Here is a 25139-nt window from a genome sequence, read left to right on the forward strand (position 1 = left end):
TTTCAGGAGGCCTGTAGAAACTACTTTGTATACTCTCATAGGATAAACAAAAGTAAAAACTGAGGCAAATTGCCCAGACGAAATCTAAATTACAAACTAAAGAATTTAAGCTTAATGTTACATGTCTGACTTTATTCTACAATACTGTAGGGCCAGTTCTCCTGTCCTTGTTTCAGTCCAGACCACATTAAAACAAAAAGGTAACTCACTCACAGGGGAGGTCAAGTCAAAGCCTTCTCATTTCTGTGAGTGCTAATCTGAAGTTCCTTCCCTAGTGAGACTATCTGCCCATTCTGGCAGAACATTTGTGTGAAACCAAAATTTCACATATGGAACTCCCAAGTCACCCATCTGGCTTCACCCACCGTATTTTTTGGGTTGAAAATTTGTCAAAGAAACAAATGTCATCTCCCACGATTTGAGAAACAAGAATGATCCAACAGCATTAAATTCACGCAAACTGCGTTAATGGTGGTATTAGCGCCGAGCTTCTCTATTTTCTTCCTCGCAAAATGGGCTTATCACTGCATATGTATGTGTGTATATACATAAAACATTATTTTGAATTATCTTCCCTATACTGAGCTTTTTGAAAGTTGTGCTTAGTTTTTATTTTGGATCCTCATCTTTTTGATAATTTACCATTACAATGGCTCCAGTGGAAATACACATACGTCCTCGTTGCCTGTAAAGTAGGTCGTCTTATGCCTTATTGGGCATACTGAACAACTGCTAAGGTTTTTAAGGAGGGAACGAACTTTAAAATCAAAGGCTAGGCATTATTTGTTTTTGACCTATGCCGCTTCACGTACTTCGTATCTCAATTAGTACATTTGTTCTCTCCCCGGGAAGTTTGTACTGAAGCCGAAGCCGAACCAGAAACACTAGCTGATGGCCTCCTAGGACCAGGCCCCCCGCAGACGCCTACCCCACCCCCTACCCCCGGGCGGAACACGCCCTCAGTTACAGCCCTTCGGCCAGAGCCTTAGGTAACCTTGATTCCGGGTCGGCAGCGGCCACAGCCCGCAGCGCAAGCGGCCTCGGCGGACCCCCTGCCTGCAGCGCGGCCCAGTGCACGCCGGTCCCACTGCCGGGCGCCAGCCGCCCACTCCGCAGCAGCCGCTCCGCTCTCGACCGCGCCGTTCCGCCCGTCGGCCAGCGGCCCGCCCATGCTCTTGGCCACCAGGAGAGCTAGCCAGCTTTTCCACAGCCTCTTTCCTGTCCCGAGAATGGGCGACTCCGCCTCTAAGATCGTCAGCCCCCAGGAGGCATTGCCGGGCCGGAAGGAGCCGATCCCCGTCGCGGGTAAGGACTCAGGCACGCGCAGAAAGCACGGTCTTCGTCGCTGCGCATGCGCGTCAGCGCCCTGTGGCTGCGCGTCCTCCGCCCTCCCGGAAGAGAGCGGAGGGCCGGCTTCGGGCGGATTAGCTAGGTTGGGGTCTGCGCAAGCGCGAAGAGGCTTCGCTAAGGGAGGGGGGCGGAGGGGTCTTCGGTCCTCTTTCTTTGTTTGGCTTCTCACTGTCTTAAACAGCATGTAGCACGTTGATGGAATCTAGTATGTTGGTAAAACTCACCTAGAGTGCAAATACCCCGGTGGCTCCCAACTTTGGGTAGGAAAAGCGCTGACCCGATTTCCGATCTTGCTCACAGGTGCGTGTGCCCTCAGTGCCGGCTTCTGTGCCTCCTCTTTTGTGCACGGTTCGCTGGAATAGTGGCCACTTGCAGCGATGGTGCCGTGTTGTCACTAGAAGCAATGGAATGATACAGAACGATGAAAATTGCAGTTTTGAAATTGTATCTCAGTCCACTGTACTGGTTGCAAGAATTACCCTCGGGCTTCTGTTACTCTCCAAGACTGCCCGGTTTCTCCTAATTGGCGGGAGCTGCCCCTAGCCCTGTCCTCGCGGGTCTGCCGGTGTTTGACTCAGTAGTGCGTAGGTGTCTGCTTTAGAGCTGTGCCTTACAAAGTTGAACATTTTCCAATCTCATACCAATACTTTTGGAAAATACAGTAAGAAGAAAAAAGTCAGAAAAATGCTTGGGTGCCCAGTAATGTTAAACTAAAGGTTCTTTTCGTAAAGCTTAAGCCTCATTTTCTGTTGCAGAAGGGGACCATACTTTAAGTAGAATTACCTTGGTGCAGTGCTTCTCAGAGTGTGGCCCTGGCAATTTGTACTTTAAACAAACACGTCATAGTTTGTAAACCACTGTCTTAAGAGTTGTTGAAGGATTAAAGGGTGATTAGTCCTCTACATATGGCTCAATGCCAAGATAAATCCTGCATTTAAAAATTTTTAGGAATTCTGTTTTTCTTTTCCTTAAAGAATTATTGGGTATATATAGGAGGAGGTCACAGCGAGGCTCTGCGTATAGTACACACTAATCAGTATGAGAGGGGGAGAGGTAGAGTTTTTTTTGGATTTGAGGCAATTTGGGAACTGACACTGTGTGACTTGTTTCTCCATCTACATTAGCAGTTCTACTTCTTAGGCTTCCCTCACTTCAACCCCAACTCATAGCCAGCCCTAAAAATTTGTTTGTTTTTTGGCTCAGAGAATTAATTTTAAACTTTTATTTAAAAAATAATATTTTTTACAATTTACAATTTTTTTTACAATTTTATTTTTAAAAATAAATTATAATTTTTTTTACAAACCAGTATTCATAAATGGATACTTAAAGGCAGTGCTTTTTCAATGTTGCACATCCTCAGCTTGTCCTGAACTTACTCTTTACACACTATGGGTGTTTTGGTATGCCCTCCCAGAAATCTAAAAAACAAACAAATGAACACAAACATCTTGTTCAGAGCTCCAAACTGGTTCAAGATTAGCTTTGACCAAAATTTAGTTCTGCTTAATCCTAACCAAAGTGTTCCCAATCAATTACCTGGTACATAAATGACACTTTTGGTAAAAGATTAACCAACATGACGGAAATGAGCCAATGATTTATTTGTCATATCCACCTAATAAATCTAACAGAAAACCTCAGGGCCTGGTTCTGTTCCAGGCTCTTCCATCTTGTCTTTTTATATAATCATGCATATACCTCTGTATCTAGACCAGTGAACTGCTTTTTTTGGGTGTAGGGCTAAGGCTACAATGCATATGTATATGCAGTGCATATGTCCTTATTGCTTTGCTGTTGTAACTCTTTCCCCCGCCTAATATTTCAGTTTTAGATTGCAGCCGGTCCAATCCCCACTTCTTGTACAACTCCTGCTTTGACAGATTGTTGAAGGTTCTCGGATTGGCCCCAGAAATGGGCAGGATAGTATTACTTCCTTGGTAGGTTTTGGTGGCTGTAAGCTTGAAGCTTATGGATTTAATAATATTGTTTTGAAAGTCAAATTCATCTCTACCCCAGCCTCCAATCTGTTTAACAGCCCTTCACTTCTCTTTGTTGTTTCTGTGTCTGTTATTTGTGCCCTGACTCTCAAAATTTCTGTGATAAAAGCATCACCTTTTGATTTTAGAAGATAAGTCTTATTTAGTGTCTTTGTTTCAGCTTAGTACTAGGCTCTGTCTTTGTGCACTATTACCAAATATTTTTCGTGTGAAGAGTTACATCTTAGCCTTAATCCTACCTTTTTTTGATATTCGTAGGGAAACTTAACACTTTTTTTTTTTTTTTTTAATAAACTGTGGCCTAATAGTAGATTTCTACTTTGCAAGAAGGTTAAGATTCAATCCTTCAAACTTCTTTAATGCTTAGTTTCTCCCAGGCGACCTGTAGTGGATCAAAACATGAGTCGTCCTATTTTGGGTGATTGGTTACAACTAAACTTGGACTGGACTGCCTCATTTGAAGCACACTCTGTTCAGATTAGTGGTGGGTCCTGGACAGCACTGGCTGGCTGGCAGGGCATGTAAGCAGTTTGCCTGATCTTCTATGTGGAGGCAGTCTCTCTCTGTTTTAGTGCCTGACTAGACAGCAATACTCAGAGAACTTTGGGGAAAAGTGGAATTCATGCTTGTTGAACTGAAATGGTGGGCAATTAATTGCTAGAGACAGGCAGAGGTGGAAGGCTTATAATTAAAACCTCAGAGGATCTCCTATGTTGTTAAAATGTGAATTTATTATAGTTAGAACTAATCTTATTTCCAGTGAATTAATTACTCTAAAAGCCCAGTTTTTTTTTTTTTTTTAATGGCACTTTGTTTTTGGTTTGTTTTGCCTATTGGAGATATTGCTAATCTGTTTTTTTGATCAGATGTTTAGGATTTGGAGATATCATTCAGGATAACATTGACAGCTCCTATGTGATCTCTACTTTCTTGCCTTTATATTCTTAGTGTTCACTAGGTGAACACTGTTCTATAGTCTTCACTATATTACTGTGGTTTTTTTTTGGTGAGAGGAAGAGATGTAGAACACCTGCCCATGGTGTCCTCTTTTAAGAACTTTAAATATAAATAGAAAAACAGTAGAACAATATGAATAGTACAAAAGGCGCCTCTTTAAAAAACAGTTGAACTATGACAATGAAATTTATGAGCTGTAGCTGTCTAATAAAGAAAAAAGGGAGAAAGTACAAATATACAAAATTAACAACTGAAAGGGGGGAGTAATAGAAATTGAAAATTTAAAGACTCATGAGAGACTGTTTGTTTAACTCTTTGAAAATAAATTTGAAAACTTGGATGGAATAGATAATTTTTAGGAAAATATAACTGACCCAAACTGAAACCAGAAACATTTAGGAAATCTAAGCACAATGATTTTTCTAGCAGAAATGAAGTTGTCAGAGTTGCCTCCTCTCAAAGCATCATGTTCAGGCAGTTTTACACTGACACTTCTACTAAATATTTAAAGAGCAGGTAATTCCAATAGCATTTAAACTAAAAGAATTGTCAGATTCTTTTTAAGCAGTAAGTATAATATTAAAACCAAACCTGATAAAGATTGCACAAAAAAAAGAAAACTGCAGACCTGTCCCACTTATGAATATTGATGAAAAACTGCTAAATAAATATGAGTGAACAGAGCCCAGCAATGGGAGTTAGTTCCAGAATGTAAGGATGGGTCAGTATTAGGAAATCTATTAATATAATTCATCATTTAATTGATCTATGAAGAAAAATGATATAACTGTCATCTGGATGCTGAAAAGTCATTTGACTACCTTTAACAACTATTCTTGATAATAACAGAGGTGGCTACTTCCATAACATGATATAATAAATCTATTTCTGCTCAAAGGCCAACATCATGCTTAATGAAGAAACATAGAAATTCCCACTGAAGTCCTAACCAGGGAAAAATGTGGAGATGGTCCACTCTTGCTCAGCCTAGTAGCTGGTATGCCCCATTACTAAATGCTTTTGTTGTTAAGGTTATCATGTTAGCTTTAATCTCTATAAAAATTTTTTTTTAACATTTTATTTATTTTTGAGAGACAGATCAAGACAGAGCACGAGCAGGGGAGGGGCAGAGAGAGCGCAGGGGGACACAGATTCTGAAGCAGGCTCCAGGCTCCGAGCTGTCAGCACAGAGCTTGGTGCGGGGCTCAAACTCATGGACCGTGAGATTATGACCTGAGCTGAAGTCAGATGCTTAACCAACTGAGCCACCCAACTGAGCCACCCAGGCATCCCTATCTTAGCTTTAATCTTAACTTTTTGTGTTAAGAAAATTTTCATGTTTAAAAATTTTTTATTTAAAATTTATTTTAATTCTAGTGCAGTTAACATCTAGTATTATATTAGTTTCAGGTGTACAATATAGTGATTCAATAATTTAGTACTTCACTCAGCGCTCATCTTAATTGCCTTCACCTATTTTATCTCCCCCACCCACCTTCTCTCTGGTAACCATCAGTTTGTTCTTTATATTTAAGACTCTGTTTTTTGATTTGTCTCTTATTTTGTTTTGTTTCTTAAATTTCACATATTAGTGAAATCATATGGTATTTACCTTTCCTTGACTTACTTCACTTAGCACTATACTCTCTAGATCCATCCATGTTGTTGCAAATGGCAAGATCTCATTCATTTTTTAAATTTTCTTTTTTTTAAAGTTTATTTATTTTGAGAGAGAGAGAGAGAGAGAGAGAGAGAGAGAGAGAGAATATGAGTGAGGGAGGGGCAGAGAGGGTGGGGGGAGAGAGAATCCAAAGCAGGCTCTGTGCTGTCAGCATGGAGTCCGATGTGGGACTTGATCCCACAAACCCTGAGATCGTGACCTAAGCTGAAATCACAAGTCAGATGCCTAACCAACTGAGCCACCCAGATTCCTTGATCTCACTCTTTTTGTGGTTGAATACTATTCCGTTGTGTATATGTGTATATATATATATAAAACCACATCCTCTTTATCCATTCACCTATTGATGGATACTTGGATTGGTTCCATAATTTGGCTATTATAAATAATGCTGCAATAAACAGAGGACTGCATATATCTTTTTGAATTAGTTTTTTGTTTTCTTTGGATAAATACCTGGTAGTAGAGTTACTGGATAATATGGTAATTCTATTTTTAATTTTTTGAGGGATCTCCATACTGTTTTCTCTAGTAGCTGTACCAGTTTGCATTTCTATCAACAGTACTTGAGGGTTCCTTTTTCACCACATCCTCACCAACACTTGTTTCTTGTGTTTTTGATTTTAGCCATTCTAACAGATGTGAGGTGATATCTCATTGCAATTTTGATTTGCATTTCCCTGATGATGAGTGATGTTGAGCATTTTTCCATGTGTCTGTTGCCATCTGTATGCCTTCTTTGGAGAAAAGTCTGTTCATGTCTTGTACCCAATTTTTAATTGGATTATTGTAATTTTTTTTGAAGTTGAGAAAATTTTCATCTTTTTATAGGCTACTACTGTGGCCTAATAGGTGAGATTCACATCTTCAAACTTCTTTACTGTGCAACTTTTCCAAGGCTGCCTAAAGTGGGTTAAAGCATGACTAGACCTACTCTGGGTGATTGGTTTTGTAAGTGGTAGCTAATGCATTTATATAGGAGAAGGCAATTAGAAATGTACAAATTGGAAAAGAAAAGGTAAAATGGACACTAACTTGCAGATGATGAGATTATATACCTGGAAAATCTAAGAGAATTAATAGTATGGTATCAGGATATATACTAGACAACAACCAAGAGTTTTACTCTGTGTAAACAACTTGTTAGAAAATATATGGAAGAAAACATTTATAATAGCAACCAAAAAAGTTAAAATTTATGAATAAACGTAGCAAGAGCTGAGGGTCCTGAGTTCAAGCCCAGTGTGGGGGTTCTGTGCTCGGTGTGAAGCCTACTTAAAAAAAATTAATAAAAATTCATAGGGAAAAATAAACAGGAAGAGTTACAGTAACTGTTAAAGAAGAGCAAAGAGGGGCAACTAGCCCTACCATATAGTAAAAACAAAGTTCAATAATTAAGTCAGTGTGATACTTGTCCATGAATAGATAGGTCAATGGAGCAGAATAGAAAGATGAGAAATTCTTAAATACCTATGGGGATGTAGTATATCATAAAGGAGATATCTTAAATCAGTGGGAAAAAGATGGAATATTCAAAAAATGGCTATGGGACAACTGGGTAGCCATATGGAAAAAGAAAGTTGGATCTTTATTTCACATCTTAAACCGGGATAAGTTTTAAAGAGATATTTGATAATAGCTCATGCTTATTGAGTGCTTACTGTATGTCAGACACTCTAGTAATTACTTTTACGAAGACATTTAATCCTCACAATAACCCCCCTCCCCCCACCATGTGGTAATTATTATTATCCTCATTTGTTGATCTGGAAACAGGCCCATAGAGATAGGTGACTTATCCCAGGTCACATAGCTAATAAATGGTGGATCTGGAACAAGAATGTGGGCGGTTTGGCTCTAGAGTTTGTGATGTTATCTACTCTACTGTTTCTCCATTTAGTTACATGTAAAAATGAAACAGGGGTGCCCGGGTGGCTCAGTTGGTAAGTGTCCGACTTCAGCTCAGGTCATGATCTCACAGTCTGTGAGTTCGAGCCCTGCGTTGGGCTCTGTGCTGACAGCTCAGAGCCTGGAGCCTGCTTCCGATTCTGTGTCTCCCTCTCTCTCTGCCCCTCCCCTGCTCATGCTCTGTCTCTTTCTGTCTCAAAAATAAATAAAAATTTAAAAAGAAATGAAACAAGTAAATGTTAGAAAAGGAGAATTCCTATAAAATACCTTTATAATCTTGGGGTAAGGAAAGCCTTTCTAACTATGACTTGAAAATCAGAAGACTTAAGAAATTGATAAATTAGATCACATCAAAATAAAAATCTTCTCATGGCAAAAATTACCGTAAACAAATTCAAAAGAAAGACTGGGGTAAATATTTGCAACTTATAAGAGAAGGACTATTCTCCCTAATATGTAAGAAGCTCCTAGAAATTAATAAGAAAACACCAACATCCATTATAAAAATAGGCAGAGGTTATGAACAGATAGTTTATAGAAAAGGAGGTACAATTGGCTCTTAAACATATAAAAGAGTGAGCAACTTCTCTCATAATGAGGAGAATGCAAACACCATTTTTCATTTTTCAGATTGGCAAAAATCCAGAACTTTGATGGTACACTCTGTTGGTAAATCCTTAAGGAAAAAGGCACTCTTGTACATTGCTGGCGAGAGTTGAAATTGGCTCAACTCTTACAGAAGGCAATTTGGCAATATCTGTAAAAAATTTAAATGCATATACCTTTTGACCCAGGAATTCAATTCTGGGAATTTATCCTACAGATACACTTGCACTCATGCCAAATGATGACTATACCAGGTTATTCACTGCAGCTTTGTTTGCAGTAGCCAAAGATTGGAAACAACCCAAATGCCCATCAATAGGGGCTAGTTAAATAAATTGTGGTTCGTCTTCACAATGGAATATGCAGCTGTAAAAAAGAACGTGGAAAATCTATATGAATGGGTGTGGAGCGATTGCCAAGATATAGCGTTAAGTGAGAAAAGCAAGGTCAGAACAGTGTTGTATGGTATGCTAATTTTTGTGTGAACAGGGAGGAAAATAATAAGATGTATGCACAAAGAAACTTTGAAAGGATAGCTAAGAAAGTAAAAGCTGGGGAGAGGGCTGTGCAGTGAGCTGAAGATGGATGGGACACACAAGTGGGAGATTTTCCTTCAGGCTTTCGTGTAACTTGATTCTTGATAAGTGACTGCATTATTGAGTTAAAGAACTCTGCTATGAGGATGATCCTTTTCTGCGGTTTTTAGTTTAATTGACCACATTTCTGTCATCTTTTGTCATCCCTATTTCAAATTCTGTTTTTTAAATTTTGCTCTCTTTTTCTTGTCAAGTAAGTCTTTTTTTTTTTTTTTTCTTTTCCTTCCCAACTTGCTTTTGTAATCAAAATCTACATTTTGGCGTGATTTAAAAATCTAAATTTAGACGGTGAAATTGGAATAAGTTAATCCAAGTCATTTTACATTTCATAAATATTCATTTTTATTGAAGCATCAATTGTGGTGGCATCATTTATACAAAGAAAAGATCTTTGGGGACAAATTCCTTCCACTATTATGTAGAAGGCATTATGTGTATTTTATTTTGAGTGATGTACATAGACTTTTAAAAGAAAATGATAGAAAACAATTTTCCTTTTAGAAAAATTTTCCCCAATGTGTGATTAATTTCTAAATTGTAGGACACAGAGCTATTATTTCTCTTCTTTGCATCTTGTCTACAGCTCTTTATTTTACCCTCTGTTTCAGAACCCTCCGTGTTTCCCTGAAGTCCCTGGCATAAGGGCATTCCATACCTCTCCTGATCTGATCCTTACTGTCCCAGCCTTTCTTCCCACCTTGCCTCTGGCTAACATGTGTTTCAGTGTTTTGTCTTTCGAGCTGCTCATGTGATTCTACCCAAGTGGGTTTCATATACCAGTGTTTTCATTTAGCCATTCATTAAATGTTTGTTAAATGCTTGCCCAGGTGAAATATTGTTTTCCATATATCCTTATGCTACCTCTTCCTCAAAACTTGCCCTGGTTCCCTTTTCTTTACAACCTAAGGGATCCCTTTCTTTTCTTCTGGACAGATAATTATGCACTATTTCATGAATCCTCCTCTTGGATTTCACATTGTTACTTAGATATTGTTCTACTACCCAGGTTGTTAAATCAATATCTTTTCTCCTCATATGAGGGAGAGCTACCTCGAAAGATGGCTGTTCTGGGGTGCTTGGGTGGCTCAGTCGGTTAAGTCCAACTTTGGCTCAGGTCATGGTCTTGCAGTTTGTGGGTTCAAGTCCCATAGTGGGCTCTCTATTGTCAGTGCAGAGCCCGCTTCAGATCCTCTGTCCCCTTCTCTCTGTGCCCCTTCCCCACTCTCTCTCGCTCTTACTCAAAAATAAACTTAAAAACAAAAAAAAAAAGAAGGCTGTCCAGAGGGAGGAGCCATGTTTCACTCCTTAAAGGGAGGCACTGGCCATGGTTGATCCTGTTTTATTCCTTAGTCTGTAACGGTTCACAGAGGACACTACCCACATCAGGCACTCAGTTATGGCGTATAGATATCAGGTAAAGTATGGTTAATGTTGGCTAAAGGTGGTCTTTTTGTGTGAACATTGTGTGACCAGGATGACACAGAGAAGCTAACATAGCTGATCTTTTGTCCCTGTGGTATATACTCTAAATAATTTTTTCACTAGCGGTGATAGACTTGGGCTGATTTCAGACTGTCTTACCAATCATTCTTGTGACCAGTAGTAAACTCTTCTACTTGCCAGGATAAATGATGAGGAGCCCCCTCATCTTTAAATCTCTAAGCTGGGATTTGTTAGGAATCTGCAGCAATGGTTGGGAAAGATGCTCTGGGGAGGGGAGGAGAGTGAGGACAGCTGAGGCAAGGAATGGGGAGCTAGTTGGGTGAGGAGACATCAGTTTGTGACATGGGCCCCAAGAGTGCCAGAGGCCTCCAGGCCTTCAGCAAGGACCAGAGTGGAGGTCTCTTTGCTAGGCTTGGTCTGCCCCTTCATAGACCCCAGTGTCCTGCCAACCCGACAGATGGCCAGATCCCTTCCCATGCCACAGCAGCTGGCCGACCCTGTCATCTTGTGCCAGCCTAAATCTTCGAACTCTGATGAAGTATGAGAGACTGAATTCTGCAAAAGATGGGTTCAGAGTGTAAATGCATGATGAGTGAAAGTCGTGGGGCCTTTATCCTATTCTTTCGTTTCTTTTCCATCATAAATTTCCAGTTTGAGAGCATCAGACACACCCATAAAGAAGATTTTACTCATCATCTGGGTATCCCTTAGCCAGGTCAAGTTGACACATAAAATAACCATCACACTTTCCTTGGTCTCTGCCTTTATCCTTCTCAGTTTACCATGAGCACCACTATTAGACATCTGTTTAAACCTCAAATTTCATACTACCACTGCGTAGGAAATAACAGTGACTATGTGATTGGTGCGATTGTAACAGAACTCAAGGCAAGTTCAGTTGCACTTTGGCTGCATCAAGTTGAACACAACCCAAAGAAGTGTTGAAAGCAGAGAACTTTTTATTGTTATAAGTAAGGAGACAGAGTCATAGCTCTCAAAGTACTTTCTCCCCATGGGGTTAGCACAGGAAGCTTTTATTTGGTGTATTGGGAATGGGGGCAGGGAGCTAACATATACATAAGGAACTTACACATATTTTATTAATTAGGCACTTCGGTTCGATTGCACATGCCTAGCATGTCAGTATGGTAGTGCATACAATGTATGTTCAAAAAATGGCAGGACACTCCACCCACAGGAGGAGGTCTTAGTAGTATAATGAACTAAAAGGTAACTTCAGGATAACTCAGGGGCTTCTGCACAGGTCATTAGCTCCAACCCACTCAAGCTGGCTCACGTGAGGAGCGATTGGGCAAACGCGTATCTGGGCATCTCCTTGGCAGGAACTTCTGATTTTCAAAAAACGGAACACATTCCTTCCTTGCTTTTGTCTTTTCCCTCTCCTCCCTTCTACTGATAGCTTGCAGCCATCTGATTTGAGTAATTTCTGTTGCGTCCTAGCTAACGTGATGACACTTTTCATCCTGGAGTTAGAAACTTCCTGTAACTTGTTAACCACAGTGTTCTGAGCTCCGTACCGCCCCCGCCCCACACCCTCAGCTGACTCTCCTCTTAGTTCCTTTCTTCCAGGACGTTTGCTGTCTTCCTCACAGCCCATCTAAATCTTCCTGGGTCTTTCAAGGCTCAACTCACTTCTTCCCCTTCCATGTTGCCTTTTGGGAGCAGTTTCAACTTCGATTGTTCTTGGAGTTTGTGGTGGAGCTAGGGCTTTGGGGCCTTGTTTTGCACTTTCATTCCACTGTGTCTCCCTAGGGAGGTGAAAGTTGAGTTCATGTAATATATGTGGAGCTCAGTGATTGCTATTTTTCTCCCTGGTGGTTCCTGAACTCTTAGTCTGGTTATGGTGCCCTGCTGGCGTGGCCAGAGGTCTTGCTTAGATTACAGTGGCTAAGCTGCTTGGTTTTCTGGTATCTTTCCCCTGGATGTCCTATCAAAATGTTCTTCCCATTTGATGAGATACTTGACTACTTTGACTCATGATCCTGTTAGAAGATAAACTGAGACATATTAATTTTTTTAAGAGTTTATTTGAGCAAAAGTTGACTCAAATTGGGCAGCATCTGATCTAGCAGATAGAAAGGAGCTCCAAGGAGCTTGTACACAAATGAAGGGCTTTTACAGGAGAAGGGAATGGGAACAAGGAAGTTATACTAGGCAAAAGAGCGGGTTGGTTATTGCAAGGATATGTTCCTCTAGGCAATGGCAAACTAGTTAACTAGTGCTGATCAGGCAATTTCTGATTGACTGGTTTAAGATTTCATTTCTGGGACAGCCATAACTGTAGGTTAAGTCTTGGATTGGTGGTGTGGGGCTTTGCATAAGCGACTCCATATTGAGCCAAATGTCTTATTTATTTAACAATGCCAAATGCTTGATTTTACCTTGACCAAAGACCACCATATCCTCTGGGTTAGCTGGGATCTCTTCTGTAAGCTGAGTCTTTTATGAGAGGTCAAATAAGGTTATTGTCCTTCATAAAGAAAGACATGATTCCTTAGTATGAGCATATCTGCAGTGTTTCTCAGCAGGGTATATTTCTAATCTACTAGCTTGTTGTTGAGTAAGTATATTAAATTTGCATTATAATATAAGAAAGATTGGTAATAGTGAAACTGGAAGAAATGCAGAGTTACAGTATGTTCCAATGAATGTATTATCATTACATTTTTATAAAGTGAAGAATAACATTTAGAAACATTGAATGTCTTCCCGGAGCATATATAGAAAATGAATTCTTTTCACCATGTTACCATGGTAAAGTAATAACATTAGTGTTGAATTTTCTTCTGTAACTTTTTCCTATTTTACCTTTGATTATTTTTATTAGTAGTTTATGGTTAGGTAATTTATACTTTGCTTAGGTCAAATGCACTGTGAGGAATTAAAAAGCATTGTTCACATGAGACCAAAACTTACTCTTTGGCCAACTAAAAAAATAAACAAGATATTTTAACAGATTTTACCCAAAAGGCAAGAGTCATGATAATGAAATACTGTGAGGGAATGCATAACTTTCCAGCTGGAGAAAATGAAAGCTAAAGTGAAAAAATCCTGAATGTACTGTAGTTAGCAGATGAAAAGAAAACCACGTTAGGGTTTGCAGAATGGAGTAGCCTGCTGTCAAATAGAGCCCCGGAGAAAACACTGCATTGCCGAAAACCTCCATTTCCTTATCTCTTTTTGAGAGCCAATTCATAAGGAGCTACGTCATCTAGCAGTAAGCCCTCTGCAGCAACTCCTGCTGGTCCCCAGAGTTCCTAGCTAACCACTTAGCATTCCTTGCACACCGAGACGTGTGCACTGGCATGAAGAAGCGCTGCGCAGAGCTCCCGACTCCCCCCACCGAGGACTGCAGCGGGCCTGATAACAGCCTGGGCTCAGGCGGGGTCTCTCCCTGACAACCGGACCAGGTTGCTGGGAGACCGCAGACCTGCAAGAGTAGAAACTGCACCCAGCTGCCTCTGCATGTAAAAGGAGGGCTGAGGAGCCCCTTGCAGATAACTTTTTATTTTAAGAGACTGAAAAAACCCTCAAAAACCAAAAACATTTCTTCTTCTTCTTCAGGATTAGGCCGATACGACGAAGCTCTGTGGATTTATTTTGTTAAGTGGAATAAAAGGGAGTAATTATTTTCTGGTGAAAATTAGGAGTTGGACGAATAAGATTAGGTCGCTCTCTGCTGCAGTACTTACGGGGCAATGCACGCCCGATTTAAGGAATAAGCTGCGTAAATTTAAATATGCATTTCCAGGGGCAAGATATGAACCAAGGGATTTCTATTAATATAATGCTGGAACTTAAGCCTGAACTATTTTGGTTCATTAAAAACCAGACAATTTTTTTTTTTTTTCCGGGCTAAGGGGATTCGTTAAAGAGCTGAAATCTAGGCTTCATTTTATGTATATGTTTGCTTTGGAACTTGTAGAATGGTTGACAAACAAAATTGATAGAATTTAAAAAATGAGGATTCTCTATAGTTATCTCCATATGGTTATATTAAACTAATTAATAAGGAAACAAGTGGTCTTTGCTGTGTCTCTGGTTTCTCCAGCCAGTGGGTCTGGTACCAGGTTCTTCTCACTGCTCCAGAGTGGGCTGGTCCTACCCAATCTATGCTGAGATGGCTTCTCCTTGCTTCAGGGGCTTTTTTATTACTTCAATCTCAGGTTTTTATTTATAGTTTCGCTCAAGGTTTGATCTGTCAGTGAGTTTTTCTTTTTAATTTTTTTTTTAACATTTATTTAATTTTGAGAGACACAGAGAGACAGAGCACAAGTAGGGGAGGGGCAGAGAGAGAATGAGACACAGAACCCAAAGGAGGCTCCAGGCTCTGAGCTGTCAGCACAGAGCCCAACGGGGGGCTGGAGCCCACAAACTGTGAGATCATGACCTGAGCCGAAGTTGGTTCCCCCAGGTGCCCCTGTCAGTAAGTTTTTAATTATTTTCATTCTCTTCTCCCAACTTCCCAAGTAACCAGTGTCCAAAATGTTGGTGTGATTATAAAAATGGATCAGCTTATAGTCTGCATCTTATTCTTCTCACTTATTAGTACATCATGGAAATATCTCCAAGTAGCTGATATATCTTAAAATATTCTTTAAAAAAATTAATATACTTTATTTCTTTGAGCAGTTTTAGGTTTATAGGAAAATTGAGTGGGAAGTACAGAGGATTCCCATATATATACACGTGCCCTACTCTCCAGGTTTACCCTGTTGTTAACTTTTGGTATTAGTATGGAACATTTGTTGTAATCAATGAGCCAGTATAGATAATCAAAGTCCATACTTTACATCAGGATTCATTTTCTTGTATATTCTGTGGGTTTTGAGAAATCTGTAATGTGTGTTTGCAACAGTTATAGTATCTTACAGAATAGTTTCACTGCTCTAAAAGTCCCCAGTGTTCTGCCTGTTTATCTCTTCCTCCCTCCTGAACCCCTAACAGCCACTTATCTTTTTAGTGTCTTCATAGTTTTGCTTTCCCAAGAATGTCATATACAGTATCTATGTGGAATGGGATTATACAGTATGTATCCTTTTCAAATTCGCTTCTTTCACTTAGCAGTATGCACTTAGGGTCCCTCCATATCTGGATAGCTCATTTCTTTTCAGTGCTGAATAATATTCAATTGCATGGGTGTACAACAGTTTGTTTAACCATTCACCTATTGAAGAATAACTTGGTTGCTTCCAAGTTTTGGTAATTATTAATAAAGCTGTTATAAACATTCTTGTACCAGTTTTGTGTAGACATGCTTTTAACTTTGGGTAAATATCAAGAGCCATGATTGTTGGATCATGTGGTATGACTATGTTTCATCTTATAAGAAACTGCCAAACTATTCCCAAGTGGTTGTACCATTTTGTATTCTTACCAACAGTGAATGGGAGCTCGTGTTGCTTTACATCCTTGTCAGCATTTGGTGCTGTCAGTGTTTTGGATTTTAGCCTTTCTAGTAGGTATATAGTGCTATCTTGTTGTTACAAATTTTTTTTTTTTTTTACATTTTTTTATTTTTGAGAGACAGAGTGAGACAGAGCACAAGCAAGGGAGGAGCAGAGAGAGAAGGAGACCCAGAATCTGAAGCAGCCTCCAGGCTCTGAGCAAGCATTCAGCACAGAGCCCGACATGGGCTTGAACCCATGAACCATGAGATCCTGACCTGAGCTGAAGTTGGTCACTTAACTGACTAAGCCACCCAGGCGCCCCAAAACATTTCTTTTAACATTTATTTATTTTTTGCGAGAGAGAGACAGAGCATGAGTGGGGGAGTGTCAGAGAGAGAGGGCATCACAGAATCCGAAGCAGGCTCCAGGCTCTATCTAGGCTCTGAGCTGTCAGCACAGAGCCCAATGTGGGGCTCGAACTCAGGACTGTGAGATCATGAACTGAACTGAAGTTGGACGCTTAACTGACTGAGCCACCCAGGCACCCCTGTCCATTTTTAAATTGGATTTTTTTTTCTTGTTGAGGTTTTTAAAGTATTTATTTTTTATTGTTCAGAGAGAGAGAGAGAGAGAGACAGAGAGAGAGTTAGCTGGGGGAGGGGCAGAGAGAGAGAGAGAGAGAGAGAATCTTAAGCAGGCTCCAATTCCTGGTGTGGAGCCCAACATGGGGCTCGGTCTCATGACCATCAGATCATGACCTGAGCTGAAATCAAGAGTTAGACAATTAACCCATTGAGTCACCCAGGTGCCCCTTTTTGAATTTTAAGAGTCCTTTGTGTATTTGGGATAGCAGTCCTTTATCAGATGTCTTTTATAAATATTTTCTCCCAGTCTGTGGCTTGTCTTCTTATATGCTCTTTACAGTGTCTTTTGCAGAGCAGACGTTTTTAATTGTAATGAAGTTCAAGTTACCAGTTTTTTCTTTTATGGATTGCACTTTGAGGTAGTATCTAAAAAGCCATTGCCAAGCCTAAGGTCACCTAAATTTTCTCCTGTGGTACTTTGTAGAAGTTTTATGGGTTTACCTTTAAAAGTTTGAGTTAGTTTTTGTGAAAGATTAAGATCTGGGTCTAGATTTTTTTTTCTTTTGCATGTGAATGTCTGATTGTTCCAGCAGCATTTGTTAAAAGGCTATTTTTCTCCATTGCATGGCTTTTGCTCCTTTGTCAAAGATTAGTTAACTATATTTGTATGTGTCTGTTTCTGGGCTCCCTACTTATTTCCATTGGTCCATTTGTCTATTTTTTTTTTAACCAATACTACACTGTCTCAATTATTGTAGCTTTATAATAAATCTTGAAGTTGGGTAGTTTCAGTCATCCAACTTTGTTCTCAATTGCATTGGCAACTCTGGCCTTTTTTCCCACTCTAAATATAAACCTTAATATCAGCTTATCAATATCCACAAAATAACTTAATGGGATTTTGATTGGGATTGTGTGGAATCTATAGATCAAGTTGAGAAGACCTAACATCTTGACAATATTGAGTCTTTTTACTCATGTGCATGGAATAATTCTCCATTTATTTAGATACTCTTTAATTTCTTTCATGAGAATTTTATAGTTTTCCTCATATAGATCTTCTGCATATTTGGTTAGATTTATACCTCAATATTTAATTTCTTTTGGTGCTAATGTAAATGGTATGTATTTTTTAAAATTTCAAATTCCAGTTGGTCATCACTGGCATGTAAGATAGAGTTAATTTTTGTATATTAACCTTGTATCCTGTAATCTTCCTGTAATCACTTTAGTTCTAGGAATTTTTTTGTTTATTTATTGATTCTTTGGGGTTTTCTACATAGACAGTCATGTCCTCTGTGAACAAAGACAGTTTTATTTCTTTCTTCCCCATATGTATATCATGTTTTTCCTTTTCTTATTGCATTAGCTAGTACTTCTAGTATGATGTTGAATAGGAGTAGTGAGAGGGTACATCCTTGCCTTGTTCTGATCTTAGTGGAAAAGCATCAAGTTTCTCATCATTAATTATGTTAGCTGCAGGTTTTTTGTACATATTCTTTTATCAGGTGGAGGAAGTTCCCCTCTATCCCTAGTTTGCTGAAGGTTTATATGTTTTTTTTTTAATGGCTGCATACTATCCCATAGTATGTATGTACTATAGCTTATTAGAATAAAACAAAATAAAGGTGACCTCTATATCAGTTATTAAATATTTGGCTCCAGTAGTACAATAGATATGTTTAGTAATCATGGTATGTGGTATATGTATGATAATAACTTATGAATACTTTACTTGTAAAATCTAGACAAAGGAGATAAAGTTTGTGTTAGGTTATGCAATGCCTTGAAGTCATCCGAAGTAAGGAGTTTGGATCAGAATGGAGAATGAAAAGAATGTAGCTTCTGTGATGATGCATGCTTTGGGGGGAATCAGAGGTTCAGGCAGGCAGATGATGAGTATCTTATCCATAAAGTATAAACATCCTATGAGTCTTTGATGCTTGCCAGTGCATTTGGATTGCACTAGGTACAGCTTGGCAGCCAGTTATGGTATTGTTTGTTCTGAGAACTTAAAGGTCAATTTGCATCTAGAGTTATGACCCAATTACATTCGATGAACTGGACTAAAAAGTTTTAGCACCTTTGCTATAAACCAGAGGTTGGCCAAATAGGCCTGTGGGCTAAATTTGACCTGCAGCCTGTTTTTGTTTTTTAATAGCAGTGCTGCATTAGGGGAAAATTTTAATTTATCTTTTAATTTAAGATGATAAAGGACTCTTAAACCTGATGAATTTTGAGTTATACCAGTAGTCAATCTAGTTCATTGTGGCAAAATGTCATGTAACAACAATGATGTAACAATATAATAAAAACAATGACAAAACCCCCACATTATCTGAATAATCCTCACTGTTAGTATGAACAGGCACCAAAGTTATTGGATTGTTGTGAAACTCTCTGCTTTGCTTTGGCAGGGTGGGTGTAACATTTTGCAACATTTGGTTTCCCTTTCTGATTAGAAATCATTAATAATAGGGGCACCCCACATCATGATCCCAAGGTCGTGGGATTGAGCCCTGCATTGAACTCTACACTGAGTGTGGAGCCTGCTTCGGGTTTTCTCTCTCTCCCCCTCTGCCCCTCTCCCTTACTTGGTGTTCTCTCTCTCTCCCTCTGTCTCTCTATCTGTAAAAAATAAAAAATTAAAAAAAATATAAAAGAAATCATTAATAGTATAGTATACTTATCTTGACAGTAGAGGAGTGATTTCATTGGGAATTATTAGAGTTTACTTATCAACCCATGAACTAATTTTACATGATCCTGAGTCCAAAATTAATCATTACTACCTCTGCAATCTTGTGTTTTATTTATATCTTCTCCTAATACTTATATTTTGCATCATAATTACATGTGCTCATGTCTATCACTGCCACTAAATTATGAACCCCTCAAGAGCTGAATCTAGATTTTATTTATCTTTGTGTTCTTGTCAGGGTATAAGGTAGAGTTTTGTGAATACTAGATGTAATAAATGTTGAGTGAATGAACCAATTGTCCAGAAATACTGATAACAGCCCTACATACTGTCTGTATAGAATGTGTTCCAACTGACACATAGAACACATAGAATGTGTTCCAATTGGATTCCATGTGGATCAAAGGAAACCAACCATGATCTAAGAGTCCTTCAGTATTTTATTTATTTATTTAGTGTTTATTTATTTTGAGAGAGTGAGAGAGAGCACAAGTGAGGGAGGGGCAGAAGGAGAAGGTGACAGAGGAGCTGAAGCAGTACACTGACAGCAGAGAGCCCTATGTGGGGCTTGAACTCAAGAACCGTGAGATCATGACCTGAGCCAAAGTCGGACACTTAACAGACTGAGCCACCCAGGTGCCCCAGAGTCCTTTAGTATTTTAAATCTGTTGTAACAATTTTATTTCTCTCCAGTCTACCCCCGCTCTCAAACTCCTGTGAATGGAATATTTGATTATTGTGAATAACTTTTCAACAGAAACATCCATTTATGTAAAAAGTGGCAAATTAGTAAAAGATATAAAGTAAATATAATACAATATTAAGTATCATAAAGAAGATACAACAGAATTTGCTCATTTTTTTTTAATACTTTATAGCATTTTTCTTTTTGTAAAATATAGTTTGTGTTAATCTCTTTAAGAGAGGATCTAGGGTGGTAAATTTTCTGCCTGAAAGTTTGTATGTCTGAAAAATTCCTTTATTTCACCTTTACATTTGAATGCTAATTTGGCTAGATCCAGAAATCTCCATTAAAAGCCCTGTTTTTGTTTTGTTCTGGTTTGTTTTTCAGCACTAGAGGTTCCTGTTTCCAGAGAGGTTGATGAGAAAGAATTATGCTTTAAATCAGATTCTTTTTTTAAAAATATTATATATTGGGGCACCTGGGTGGCTCAGTCATTTGAGCATCTGACTTTGGCTTAGGTCATGATCTGCGGTTTGTGGGCTCAAGCCCCGTGTCAGGCTCTGTGCTGACAGCTCAGAGCCTGAAGCCTGCTTTGGATTCTGTGTGTCTGTCTCTCTCTCTGTCCCTCCTCTGCTCGTGCTCTTTCTCTCTCTCTCAAAAATAAATAAACATTAAAAAAATTTTATTTATTTATTTTGGGGGGTGGAGGGGCAGAGAGAGAGGGAGAGAGAGAATCCCAAGCAGGCTCTGTGCTATTAGCACAGAGCCTGACACGGGGCTTGATCCCACGAAGCATGAGATAATGACCTGAGCTGTAATTGAGTGTTGGACGCCCTACCGACTGAGCCACCCAGGTGTCTCTAAATCAATCAGATTTTTGATTGTTAATAATATTTTTCTTCTCTGATAACTTTTGGGATTCTTTTCTATGTTTTAAGTTTCTAAAAATTATTATACAGCTTAGCATATGGTAACCCTTTCATTCTGAAGTTTATGTCCTTTTTTTTTCAGTTCTAAGAAATTCTTAGATATTATTTCCTTAACCATTGACTCCTCTGCATTGTCTCCAATTCTCCTTTATAAACATCTGTTTGTTAGATAGTGGTAAGTCTAGAGCTATTTTCTCTGATTCTTTTAAACTTTCTATCTCTTTATTCTTTCATCTTACATTCTGGAAGAATTCCTTAGTCTCGATCTCTTAGCTGACTGATTTTGCTGTTTTTTTCATTCTGCTCTGGAGCCATTCTATGAAGTTCTTAATGGCCACAATTCCATTCCTTCATTTTTCAGGTCTCCTCTTGAGTCTGTTTTATAAAAATGAAGATCCTGTTGTTTCATGAGTGCAATACCATCTTTTACATATGTGAAGATATTAATCACTCTTCTAAAGTTTAGTTGTGAAGCCCTCCAAGCTGGAAAGCTTCTTATTCTGGTCTTTCTCCAACTTGGCAGTCCACATATTTCTAGTTGTTCCCGACTGTGAGCTCATCTTTTCTAGACTCTCAGCCATGGGCAGCTGGTCCTGGAACAGGGACTGAGCAGCTGTGGGTTCTTGTGTTCCTTATTGTTCTCAGGGAGAACAGGGGTGGGCACAGCTGAGGACAGCAGCTGGCCTTCAGAGCTTGTCTGGTCCCCAATTTGTCCTGGATATCATCAGCTACCTGGGGCTCTTCCCTGTTTCTCCATACCAAACACTCACTTAAACATTGGCTGGAGAAGGGAAGAAGGAGCACGTAGGGATTCACCGGCCAAGCTGTGCCCACTTCCACATCTCTGCCAAATCCCGGCAGGCTGTTCCTAGCTACCACCCATGGTCACGGAACTTTCATGACACTACACTCCTGTCTTGGTCTGTCTTTTCCTCTTGCTCATCTCAACCACACCTTTCTGTCTGCTAGGGATTCCTTGAAGCCTCTAGTCTCTTGAGAAGTTTACGTCTTATTCTTGAGTGTGGCTAGAGGCCTTCAGCCTGTTTAAAAATTTTTAAAATTAAATTTCTTATTTTGAGGTCATTGTAGATTTACTTGCAGCTGTAAAAAAAATAATACCCTTCAATCAGTTTCCCCAGTGGGGGATCTTGCAAATCTGTGGTACATCACATCCAGTATATAGATGGTGATAGAGCCAACGTATGGGACAGTTCTATCACCACAAGGATCCCCTGTGTTGCCCTCGTATCGCCATGCCCCACCTCCTTCCCCACTCTCAGCTGATCCCTAACACCTGACAACCACCAGTCTCTTCTCCATTTCTGTAATTTTGTCACATCATTGTTATATAAATGGAATCATACAGCATGTAACCTTTTGGGATTAGCTTTTCTCAATCAACGTAATTCCCGGGAGAGTCACTGAAAGTGTCATATATGTTAATTCTTTGTTCCCTTTAATTGCAGAGTAGTATTCCATGGTATGGCTCTACCACACTTTGTTTAGCCATTCACCCATCGAAAGACATCTGGATTATTCCCAATTTTTGACTATTATGAATAAATATGCTATGAATTTGTGTGCAGGTTTTGAACGTAGTTTACATTCTCTGGGATAAATGGCCAAGAGTGTAACTGCTGGGTCACATGGTAGCTGCATGTTTAGTTTTATAAGAAAGTGCCAGAATGTTTACTGAGTCGTCCCATTTTTACATTCCCATCAGCAGTGTATGAGCAATTCAGTCTCTGCATCCTTGTCAGCATTTGATGTTGTCACTCTTATTTTTTAGCCATTCTGATAGGTGTGTAATGATATCTTATCATGGCTTAAATTATTATTTCCCTAATGGTTAATGATTTGAACATCCTTTCATGTGCTTTCATGTCATTTATATGTCCTCAATGAAATGTCTTTGATAAAATGTTAGACATTTCTAATGGGATTTTTCATTTTTTTTTTTTACTGTTCAGTTTTGTGAGTTCTTTGTATGTTCTGAATACTAGTTCTTTGCCAGATACATGGCTTGGAAATGCTTTCTTCTTGACTGTAGTTTTTTTTTTTTTTTTAAATCTTCATAATAGGGTCTTTTGCAGAGTAAACGTTTTCAGAATTGATGAGTTTATATTTATTGTTTTTTTTCTTTCATGGTTTGTGCTTTTTGTGTGAAGTCTAAGAACTCTTTGCCTAGCCTTGATTCTGAAGATTTCTCCTATTTTTTTCCCTAAAAGTTATATATTTTTACATTTTACATTTAAGTCCACAATCCATTTTGAGTTAAATGCTTGAAGTTTGAGCTTTGGTTTGAGGTTCATTTTTCTTAAGCCTATGGATATCCAGTTGCTAACGCACCATTTGTTGAAACCTTTCCTCCACTGAATTGCTTCTGTACCTTTGTCATAAATCAGTTGGACATATTGTGGGTCTACTTCTGGATTCTTATTTTCTTCCATTGATCTATGTGTCCATCTCTCCATCACACTATCTCGGTTACTATAGCTTTATAGTAGTCCTTAATATTGGGCAGAGTCATCCTTCACATTTTGTTCTTTTTCAAGATTGTTTTTAGTTCAGGATTGTTTTTAGCTATTCTAAAGCCTGTGCTTTTCCATATAAATTTTAGAATAAACTTGTCTGTATTATGCTTCTACTTATATAAGGTATTGAGAGTAGTCAGAATCATAAAGTGAGAAAGCAGAATGGTGGTTGCCAGGGGCTTGGTGGGGAGGAGAGAATGGGGAGTTGGTATTTAATGGGTATAGAGTTTCAGTTTTACAAGGTGAAAAGAGTTATAGGAATGGATGGTGGTAATGGTTGTAGAACATGTAAATGAATGTATTTAATACTATTGAACTGTACACTTAAAAATGACCAAGATAGCACATTTTATGTTATATGTATTTTACAATAGTAAAAAAGAATAATACACAGAAGAAACTTATCTATGTTTACAGAAAAATCTTGCTAGGATTTGATAGGGAATGTACTAAAATTATAGATCAATTTGGGGAGAATTGTCTTTACTGTGTTGAGTCTTTCAATCTATGAGCATTTATTTCAGTTTTCTTTGATTTATAAGTGCTTTATACTTTTTAGTGTATAGATATTGTACATGTTTGTTAAGGCATACCTAAGTTTTTGAGTTTTGTTGGAGTGATTGTAAGTGGTATTATGTCTTTAATTTTGGTTTCCATATGTTCATCGTTGGTATATAGAAATGTGGTTGATTTTTGTGTGTTTATCTTGTATCTTCCAATATTGATGAACCCACATATTAGTTCTAGGAGAAGTGTGTGTGTGTGTGTGTGTGTGTGTGTGTGTTATGTGTACATATTACTTAGGATTTTTTACATAGACAACAATATCATCTGGAATTAGACAGTTTTATAACTCATATGACTTTTATTTCTTTTTCTTGACTTATTGCAGTGGCTATATCTTCCAGTACTATGTTAAATAAGAGTGGTGAGAGTAGACATCTTTACCCTGTTCCCTATCTGAAACCCTTCAGTCTTTTCATGATTAATTGTGAGGTTAAGTGTGTGTAGGTTTTTTGCAGATGTTCTTTATTGAGTTGAGGTAATTCTCTTTTCTTAATTTGCTGAGAGTTTTATCATGAACAGGTCTTCCACCACCTGTTTTTATAAGTAAAGTTTTATTGGGACACAGGCACACTTAATTGCTTCATTTATTGTCTATGTCTGCTTATGCATTATAACATAGGACCTGAGTAGTTGTGATAAGGATCCTATGACCCTCAGAGCCTTTTTATAGAAAAAAGGTTTTCTGACTCATGTTGTAGTTTCATGAAGTCTTTCTTTTGGTTTGCCTTTTTGCTTTTTTCTGTTAGAGTTACTCCTATCCCTTGATATCATAAGATGATTGCAAACTCTTAATCACTCCAGATGTGCATCTTCAATTAACTGAGACCTGGACCCCGAGTTGTTGGCCAGTGTCCATCTCAAAAGAAGGCAAAGTATGGATGTGCGTAGATCTAGCTGACTTCCAAAGGCCCTCCCTACTCAAACCTGCCTGTGTTTCTATCAGTGGTGGTATTTTGGGTCGTCCTTAGCCTGATAACTGCTGTTAACTCCTTACCTTGATCATCAGCCTGAACAAATTATTTGAACTGACTTACTTCACAGCCTGACCTTTCCTGTCCAGATTCCCTGACTTTTACCGTAGTCTGCATTGCTGTGTTTCAGAATGTTTACATGATGGCAAGATACATGCTTTTAGTGATCTCTAAAGTGTCCAGTGGAGTGTAGCATTCTAAAGTTGATGACTCTTT

At 38.8% G+C, this 25139-nt stretch overlaps 1 protein-coding gene across 3 annotated transcripts in view; it reads left to right on the top strand.

The window, feature by feature from the left end:
• Nucleotides 1-855: 855 nt before the first annotated feature.
• Nucleotides 856-25139, top strand: part of MSRA (methionine sulfoxide reductase A) — a 449572-nt gene continuing 425288 nt past the window's right edge. Inside the window, exon 1 of one of the 3 annotated variants that reach the window (XM_027069623.2) lies at nucleotides 856-1305. In XM_027069623.2, the coding sequence (XP_026925424.1) occupies nucleotides 1170-1305 (136 nt within the window). In that variant the 5' untranslated portion in view covers nucleotides 856-1169. The remainder of the gene's footprint in view (nucleotides 1306-25139) is intronic. The other 2 variants (XM_027069606.2, XM_027069614.2) reach the window with 2 other exon arrangements.

Source organism: Acinonyx jubatus, chromosome B1 (assembly GCF_027475565.1).
Source record: "Acinonyx jubatus isolate Ajub_Pintada_27869175 chromosome B1, VMU_Ajub_asm_v1.0, whole genome shotgun sequence".
Taxonomy (NCBI): domain Eukaryota; kingdom Metazoa; phylum Chordata; class Mammalia; order Carnivora; family Felidae; genus Acinonyx; species Acinonyx jubatus.